This window comes from Mirounga leonina, unplaced genomic scaffold (genome assembly GCF_011800145.1).
Source record: "Mirounga leonina isolate KUSES-001 unplaced genomic scaffold, KU_Mleo_1.0 Mir_150, whole genome shotgun sequence".
Classification (NCBI taxonomy): domain Eukaryota; kingdom Metazoa; phylum Chordata; class Mammalia; order Carnivora; family Phocidae; genus Mirounga; species Mirounga leonina.
This window is the reverse complement of record NW_023270374.1, coordinates 36,482,464-36,492,062: the sequence shown is the minus strand read 5'-3', so window position 1 is coordinate 36,492,062 and position 9,599 is coordinate 36,482,464. Positions and strand designations below refer to the sequence as shown.

General features: G+C 45.8%; 1 protein-coding gene across 3 annotated transcripts in view; it reads left to right on the top strand.

Annotated features, from left to right (window-relative positions):
- Positions 1–5,808: 5,808 nt before the first annotated feature.
- The window catches only part of SLC13A3 (solute carrier family 13 member 3), a 44,563-nt gene continuing 40,772 nt past the window's right edge, over positions 5,809–9,599 (top strand). For 2 of the 3 annotated variants that reach the window (XM_035006471.1, XM_035006469.1), the window contains exons 1-2: positions 5,809–6,071; positions 8,412–8,575. In XM_035006471.1, coding sequence (XP_034862362.1) covers positions 5,836–6,071; positions 8,412–8,575 — 400 coding nt within the window. In that variant the 5' untranslated portion in view covers positions 5,809–5,835. The remainder of the gene's footprint in view (positions 6,072–8,411; positions 8,576–9,599) is intronic. The other variant, XM_035006470.1, reaches the window with a different exon arrangement.

The window sequence follows — 9,599 nt, the reverse complement described above, 5'->3', positions numbered from 1 at the left end:
TTGAAAAATCAGGAGATCCAGCGTCATGGGGCTCATGTTCTCATGACAACAGCCAGAAGCTGAGCAGCAGTTGATGTTCTTAGAGGGGCCGATAACCCTCCCCCCATTCGCCACAGTCCCCACTCCTCCCTATTGCTTTCCTGGTTCTGAGGCCCAGTGCTGGCTGTGATTTACCATCAAGCGTGGGCATCTCCCCTGCTACTAAAATAATGGAACTGCCAGAAATACAAATCAGACTTGAGAAAGCGATGTGACTTTTTTCTTCCGCCAGCCCGATTCACTCATGAAATGGTGCCCTGCACTTGAGTTTGTGCCACCTGATTTAGACCATGTATTTATTCATTCAGTAAATATCCATTGAGGCCCTGGAGACAGAGGTGAACAAATAAAGACAAGGGTCATGTTTGTATGGAGCTTATGGTCTGGTGGGGGGAAGGAAATAATAAGGCAACAAACAAGAAATACCTGGGCTATTGAGAAATGCTGGACAAAAACAAGGCCAGACAATGGAAATCAGACCACAATCGATCGCATGGTCAGATCACATGGTCAGGTCACTGCCTGAAAAGGCGACCTTTGAGATGAGGGCCAAACAGCAAGCAGGAGCCAGCTAGACAGAGATCAGGGTCTAGGGGGCCAGGCTGAAGGGACAGCAGGTGCAAAGGCCTGGAGGTAGGAACTGGCTCGGCCTTCTCGATCTCTGAGGGCTCCCGACTCAGTGTGTGTAGGCCCCCAGCTCACCAGGCCTTGCTCCAAGCCTCCTGGGAGATATTGGCTCTCTGGGGGTCACTTCTGTCCTCAAGGCCTCACAGGGGTGGGGGAGGGAGGGGCAGTAGTACTTATTAATTCCCCACCAGATGTCTGGCATCCAGCTGACAATTCTGGATCCATTTGCCCACAGGAAGCCCAGCTGGGGCAGGGAAGCTATTTGGGGTCGGTCACCTTGGCCCTGCTCCAATCCCTAACTAACCAGCAAGGTAATGAAACACACGCTTGACCCACTTACTGGCAAAGCCCCCATGCCGGCCAAGGATCAACTTCCCAATTCCCGCCATTTGCCTCGGGTCACCTCCCGAGCTGACATGTGTTGTATCTGGAGTTGTTCCTCCGCAAAGGACTGATGTTGACATCTTGGCAAGAGCGCCAAGGGAGGGAGGGGAGAGAGAGTGGGAGCGAGTAGAGGGAGGAGAGAGAGTGAAACAGAGAGAGAACAGGGAAGGGAAGGAAAGGAAGAGGGAGAGGGAGAAAACCTTTGAAGTGTAGCCCCTTACAGCCAGAATTTATCAGTAACGCCCCTCCCCGCCCCCATTATATAATGTCGTACAAGGCACAAAAGGACTTACAGGATGTCACCCCCAAACCAGATGCATTTGAATGTTCACAGCAGCTTTACTCATAATTGCTCCAAACTGGAAAAATCCAAGTGTCCACCTGCAGGACAGGCACAAACAGTGGTATATTCACCGGATGGACTACTATTCAGCACTAACAAAGAACGAACCGCTGATATACACAACCATGTGCATGAATATCTCAGGCCCTGTACTGAACAAAAAGTACAAAAGTACATCTTGTATGATTGCATTTAAGTCGAAGGACAGGCAAAACCAATCTCTAGGGATGGAAATCACAGCAGTGTTTTAGAAGGGGCCTGAGGATTGACCTGGAAGGGGCAAAAGGGAACTTTCTGGGGTGACAGAAACATTCTCTTTCTTGATTGGGATGTGATGTAGGTGTGTACATTTGTTAAACCTCAAACTGTGTACTTAACAATGGATGCAATTGATTGTATGTAAATTATAGCTCATAAAGCTGATTTTTGAAAAGTCATGTTTATTTTTCTCTACTGCTGTGTTCTAAAATGTATTTAATGGGGGATATCCTTCCCCTATAACTTGGATGAACTAGAGGATAGTGATAGTACCTGTCATTGGATGAGTTAATACATGAAAATGTTGGTGATTTTGGTTGTCATTGTTCCTGTATTTCTTTTGCATAAGGATGAGAGGCAGGAGAGACAAGGAAACTGGTTTTCCAGATGACTTTGCATGTCCCAGCAATGCTCAACCATTATTAGTCCTTTTAATGCCCTGGTCAGGATAAGCCAGCCACAGGGTTACCCTGGCCTCATGAATGAATTGGGAAGTGTTCCCTCTTTCCCCGTTCTCTGGAAGAGCTTGGGTAAGATGTGTATTATTTATTCCTTAAATGTTTGGTAGAATTACCATTGAAGTTAGCAGGCCTTGGAGGTTTTTTTGCAGGAAGGTTTTTGATGATTGATTCTGTTTTTTTAACAGATATTGAAATATTCAGCTTTTCTCTGTCTTTCTCTGATAGTTGAATAAGTTATGTTTTTTGAGGAGTTTTTCTATTTCCTCTAGGTCATCAAATTTACTGGTATCAAGTTGTTCATACTAACCCCTTTATTGTCCTTTTGACACTGAGCTAAGATAGACCTCTATCTTCTAAACCAGGGTAACTGTTGGTCTGGCAGGTGGTATATAAAAAACAAGATAGATGTGGCATGTCTTCCTGAGCCGGCAGCAAGATCCGGCAGAAAATAATTGTATATTTTTAAAAGATAGCTGCATTATGGAACATGATACCAAGCATGGGTTGAAAAATGTCAAGTTTGCAGCAGAATGTGACCCAGATTCTTTGGGGGGGTGGTTTTACATGGATGTTCTGTCTGGAAGCTTCCGACAGTGTACTGGAGTGTCTATCCCAGCTCTTGGGACCCGATTGTCGAGTTTTTGTAAATTTTGCTAGCCGGTTGTACACAGAGATATTTAAAATGAAATTATACAAACTTGTGATTCAATATATTAAAACAAAAGTAATAGATACTCAAAGTTCACCACTTGTTGATTGGTTTACGATTATCTAAGATCTTGAGATTATCTGTGTCTGCTCTATTGACATCAATATGTATGGAGGAAATGCTGTGTAGGGGAGCGAAACTGCCCATTTCGTGCCAACTCTGTGTTCAGTGATGTCACTTGATAGCTTGAAATCAACCACGTGGTTGTATTTACACCTAGAAATTGGCAAACACTGCAAATCAGGGCTTAACTTATTGTTTTGTTGCTTGTCTAGATTTTTTTTTTGAGAGAGAGAGAGGGGGGTGATGGAGGAGCAGAGGGAGGGGGACAATTTTAAGCAGGCTCCATGCCCAGTGCCATCCCGACGTGGGGCTCCTGGGATCGACCCCGAGATCATGACCTGAGCCAAAATCAAGAGTCGGACACTTAACCAACTAAGCTACCCCGGAGCCCCTGTTTGTCTAAATTTAAGGAAGTAATGGAAAATGTTAATAGTACAGATGAAACATAAAATGCGTTGTGTCTACAGCAGTTACATTGTGAATAGCCCCCCAAAATGAGGACTTATTCTTCCAGTATGTGAAAACTATCATTTGATTCAGTAAAGAAGTCGCTCACATCATTGGTGAACAAGTGAATTTCTGACATACTTCTTTGTTTCCCTCTTGTCTTAGTCATTAATGTAAATAAAAATATAAGCTGACATTCATAGTAAAACTAAATTCATTCATCAATGACATGAGTGACTTAGCTAAACCAAATAGTAATCAAGAATTTCTACACATAGGGGCACCTGGGTGGCTCAGTCGCTTAAGCGTCTGCCTTCGGCTCAGGTCATGATCCTGGGGTCCTGGAATCGAGTCCCCACATCGAGCTCCCTGCTCAGCGGGGAGTCTGCTTCTCCCTCTGCCCCTCCCCCTGCTTGTGCTCTCTCTCTCTTTCTCTGACAAATAAATAAAATCTTAAAAAAAAAAAAAGAATTTCTACACACACACACAAATTTTCCAGTTGTTAAACATTTACCAATATACTTCTGCTTGAGGGAGACTTAGTAGGCAGAGTCTGCGAGGGTCACTCGAGTTTGAGAAGAGCTAGCCACAGAGGACCCTCCTATTATTGGCATGGTCAGATTTGCTGGCTAAAGGGCAGTGACTGTCTCACTCATTTTCCTGGTCTCAACTCCCAGCCAGGTTGCTGAGAAAACAGGATGTGTTTTCAAGGTATACAAATGGGTTGGGTATATCCCAGTCTTCCCTGGCTCAGTAAATGGCAACCTCATTCTTCCCCCTGCTGAGGCCAACAACTGGAATTCCTCCTGGTTGCTTTCTTTGCCTCACACATCCTAACAGATCCTTGGCAAAGCTGTCAGGCTCTCCCTTGGAAATAGACCCCGAATTTGACCACTTCTCACTACCTCCACCACTCCCCCAGACCCTAGTCACTGGTAATCTTTGCTTGGATTGTTGCCAAAGCCATTGGTCCCTTGGATCCTGCCCTTGCCCCTCTGTTAGATGGATTAACTAGTCCTAGCGTCTGCATGTAGCTGATGCCTGACTGTGTAGCTGAGGGTATGTTCTATTAGGAGGGTGCTTGTTAGGATGGAATTCAGTTCAAGGTCCTGTGGACACTGAATAAAGTCAACCAAACCTACTGTGAGTAAGAAGTAAGAAGCATAAAATGGCACCAGACAGCATCAAATTCAAGAAATAGTCTGTTTCCTGGAACATGCAAGGACATTGCCTTGAGAGAACCTAAGAAAGTCAGGACTGTGAGTAATTTTATTCAGTGACCATGTGAATAATAACAGGACACTATTGATGATGGATCCTATGAGACACTGATGTATCAGAAGTGAAGGCATTGTCATTACTGCACTCTTGTTTCTAGAACATTCCATCACCCCAAAACGTTCCTTTGAACTCCTTTGCAGCTCCTCTTCCCCAGCATACACACCTCCTGCCCGAGCCTGGGCAACCATTGAGCTGTTTTGTTCTGAGTCTTTAACATTGGATTGTCAACTTGTCATAGGTTCTAGTATTCTGCTGGTAACAGCTGGGGGGCTATTTGATTAAGAGCGATGGCTCTGGAGGGAGATTGACTTGTTCTGCACAATCATTGTCTTGCTAGTGACCTTACATCTCAGCTTCCTACTCCATAAAATGGGGATACTCACTCCTCTGGGATTTTGTGAGGATTACACAGTTCCTGGTACTTAATAGCCCCATACATTTGCTTATTATTATTACTATTTACAGAGCGTGTGCTCTGTGTTGGGCATTGTGTTGAGGGCTGTGTATGGAGGTGGCAGCCGCTGCTGGTGCTCTCTCCACATCTCCATTGGCACTCACCATCCTGCATCTGCCAGTAGCTTCCTACTGAAACGGAGATGCTCTGCACCAGTGTGTTCTCTCACTATATGCCGGGCAGGCCGGAGGAGCGGGGAGTTAATGCTCCCAGGAGCAGCCTCCAACCAGTGATGGCCAGGAGTTGGCAGGTAAAAAGCCAGCTTCCTTGTCTCCCAGGAGGACAACTCTGAAGCATGATCTACACCCTCTCCCAGGGTCCCCCATCAGGAGTGAGCCCCAGCTGCCCACAGGGATAATCTTCTCATGAATACACTGTCTGTATTGGCTTCCGTTTCGCTTCCCTATTGCCCTTCCAGAACTTTGTGGGATCCTCTATCAAACCATTTTCACTCTCATGCTCATGTCAGGGTCTACTTCTAAGCCAATGGCGCATTTCATGTAATCCTCAAACAGTCCTATAAAATGGACACATGTTTCTTCCCCATTGTATAGTTGAGCAAAATGAGGCTCAGACAGGTGATGTCATCTGCTCAAGGTCAAAGCTTTGGGCACTCACCCTCTCCACAGCTTCCCTGCGGAACGTGCCCTGATGGGTACAGCCCCAGGATCTCTTCTCCCCCGTCACCCAGGGCTCCACTGACCCTTCTGAGCTCCATCTCCCCCCCCACCCTCTGCAGGAAGGCCGCTGCCTGTTTGTCATCCTGCTCATGGCTGTGTACTGGTGCACAGAGGCCCTGCCCCTCTCGGTGACGGCCCTGCTGCCCATCATCCTCTTCCCCTTCTTGGGCATCCTGCCCTCCAACAAGGTCTGCCCCCAGTACTTCCTGGACACCAACTTCCTCTTCCTCAGCGGGCTGATCATGGCCAGTGCCATTGAGGAGTGGAATCTGCACCGAAGGATCGCCCTCAAGGTCCTCATGCTCGTTGGGGTCCAGCCAGCCAGGTAAGGCCACGTAATGGGTCTAGCCCAAAGGTGGGGAGGCAGGAGGACCGCATCTCTCGGAGCCCAAACTCACTCTTCCTGGTCTGGTCATCCAGGCCCACAAGCTCATCATGTCCCACCTTCCATTTACTCATTCATTCCCTGGATACGTTGTAAGCCCCATCTGTATGCTAGATGCAGTGCCAGGCTCTTGGGCAGTTCTCAAAAGTGCAGAAGAATCCCCTGGGGAGCCATTTCAAATGTTTATCCCAGGCCTCGCCCCCAGGGATTCATGTCTCATAGTTCTAGAGAGGGCCATCTTAGTAAGGTGACTCAGACTGCTGGGGCTGAACCCCACCTTTCCTGCTCTGAGAAATGACTTAACTTCTCTCTCTTTGCCTGTAAAATGAAACTATAATAGCTTAGACCTGTAAAGTGTGATAAATCCTGGTCGTTATCATCTCAGTTTGCTATTTCATAGCCCAGGTGTGTGGGGAATGGGTGGCAAGATGGCCCCAGAGAGATAGGGAGGCAGAGGCCATTCCTGCAGGGCCTTGGGCTCCCTAGCTAGGATTTGAACTTTCATTCTAAGAGGATTAAATGACCTTTAAAATAGGGTTTCACTGTTCTTTTAATCTTTTTTTTCTTTGCAATTTGTTGCATCTTAAGGATCCCTTGCTAGAATAATATCTTTAAATGTATAAATCACACAGCACATAGGATTTAAAACAACAACAACCAAAAGAAAATGCAGTGATCCAAATAAATTTTTTAAAAACAGACGAATTTGTGACATGGTACCGTATGTACTCCTTTACGGTAAATGGAAAGATCCCTTGACTGGCCTAATAACAACTACATTTTGAGGCCATTTTGAGTGTCAGTGGGATTCCAAGATGTTTGCATCTATTATAACACGATCTGAAAATATCTGTGATCTTAGTTGGTGACGGAGTCCCGGGCACTTCTAATACTACTGAACTTTGTTGCCTTTGTTTATCACCAAAGGAAATACTTAATTTCCATTAGAGGTTAGTCAAATAAAGATGCATTTTTTACCCTCTTGTTTCCATCTTAAATTATATCCACGGCCCCGCTGGTTATGAATCTCTGCTTTGAAGAGTTCTAAGTTGGGGAACAACATGACCAAATTTGCATTTTTTAAAAATTCGTCTAGGCTGCCAGGTGGAGAGCAGATTAGGAGTGAGACTCTGGACGCAACCCAGTTAGGAGACTGTTCTGGGTGTCCAGAAGCAGCTATGGTGACAGCTTGGACTGGGGTGGTGGCAGTGGAGATGAACAGAATGGATAGCTTTGAGAGCTCTTTGGTTGATAAAATCAATGGGGGTAGTGGTTGAGGAGAAGAAGGTTCTACACAACTCCTACTAGAGTTCTAGTATCGGCTCTGTGTCAAGCACTCTGCTAGGCTCTGGAGGGACGGTCAGTCCTGTGGGAGAGATTCTATCTATAGCACTGATTCCAATGCAAAGTGGAATTCCAACCCAAGAGGCATCTGTGGTGTGGGAGCCCAAAGGAGAGGTAAGGGGTAGACTTCTTCATGGAGCAGGTTACATTTGACCTTGAAGACTGGGTGGGCTGCTATTCAAACATACAATAAAGTTAGAACAATGAAAACAGCATGACACTAGTCCAGAAATAGATTTTTTCAATGCTGGATACATATTCTAGAAGAAATCTAAGTCAGTAGGAAAGGAAAGGATTATTCAGTAAGTGGCGAGGGTTGGAATAATTGGCTTATTCTTAAAAAAAAAAATCTACTTAGATCTTCATACTATTCATCTAAATAAATCCAGGTGGGCTAAGAATTTAATGTAAAGAAAAAAGATCATGGAGTTTGGATTCCTACTGGTGGGAGGGGTCAAGCCATGGCAGGCAGGCAGGAGATCAGGGCCTGTTGGGGTGTGTGGATGAGTTCAGGGGCGTCGGAGCAGGTGGCTGGTAGGAGTGAGAGGGGAAGTGGGAGAAGAGGCTAGGAAGATGGTTTGGGGGGATATGGTGGACAGTGTTGGTGCCAAACCAAGGTGATCTTTATTCTGTAATGGAAACCATCAAGGACTGGGGAGCAAGGGAGAGAAAATGTCAGGGTTGGGGTATCTTTGGACTATTTTACCTTGGGTACCTGTGGCCAGTTCACTTAAATGTGTGGAGTCAGTTTCCTTAGACCTGAAATAAGGTTGGTGAGTGAATCTGGTCCCCACTTGGTCACTGGCTTGTTCTCTCTGGGCCTTAACTTCCCGGCTGTAAAACGAGTGGGCTGGATTCCCCAGGGGTGGCAAAGTGGGACCAGAGGACCTCCTGGGCCCCCTTTCTGGATGTGCTTCTAATTCCCTCTGTTCCCAGGCTCATCCTGGGGATGATGGTGACCACCTCCTTCCTGTCCATGTGGCTGAGCAATACGGCCTCCACTGCCATGATGCTGCCCATTGCCAGCGCCATCCTGAAAAGTCTCTTCAGCCAGAAGGAGGTTCAGAAGGACCTCAACTGGCAGAGTGATGAGAACACAGGTGAGGCTGTGGAAAGGGACTGGGGCAGCCCCACCAACGTGGAGGAGGGGGAGCGGGACGTCCTGCAGAGGAGGGTGAAGGGAATGCACTTATTGAGCATCTCTTACGTGCCAAGTGTTTAAATAATAATAATAACTGAGAATTAGCTAAGTCAAACTTTGATACCTTGGTTTTTTAAAAGATTTGCATTCATTGAGTGCTGACTGTGTACTGAGTGAAGAGTTCAACACTTTGCCTGCATCATCTCTTTCACCTCTCAAAACAAACTTATGAAGTAGATACTATACTTTTCCCGGGTTTTAGAGCACTTGAAGAGATGCTCAAAATCACTAATGCCAGAGAAATGCAAATTGAAACAATGAGATTTACTTCAGTGAGATTGGCAAAGAAAGCTGGACACTGCCCTATGTCGGCAAGCGTGGGGCCATGGGAACCCTTGTGTTCTGCCAGAGAGCGTATGCACTGGGTCAGCCTTTCTTAAGGGAATTCTGCAAATATTTAATCAAATTAAATGTGCACATACCCTAAAAAAAAAAGTGCACATACCCTGTAACCCGACAGTTTGACTCCTGGATACAAACGCCAAAGAATTCTGACAGAGGTCCACGAGGGGACGGGTGTGACAGTGTTCACTGCAGCCTTCTCTGTGGTCTGGTGAGTAAGTAGCCACGTGAGCATCACCACCAGTAAAGGGGAAGGTCAAGTGTGTACTGTTGAGCACCTTGCTGCTTTTAGGAGCAAAGAATTAGAGGACCACAGTTCTAGAAATGGGTCTCACAAAACACAGTCATGATTGGAAAAAAAAAAAAAACCAGAATGAGATCTAGAAGACAATACCATGATGTAAATTAAAAATTCACGTAAGTGACCATTTTGCAAGAACGGAAGCAAACAAAAACCTACAGATTAGACGCATCAGCATGGTTGCTCTGCGAAGGATGGGAGTGGGAAATGGGAATCGAAGGGACTAAAGAAAGAAAGAAAGAAAGAAAGAAAGAAAGAAAGAAAGAAAGAAAGAAAGAAA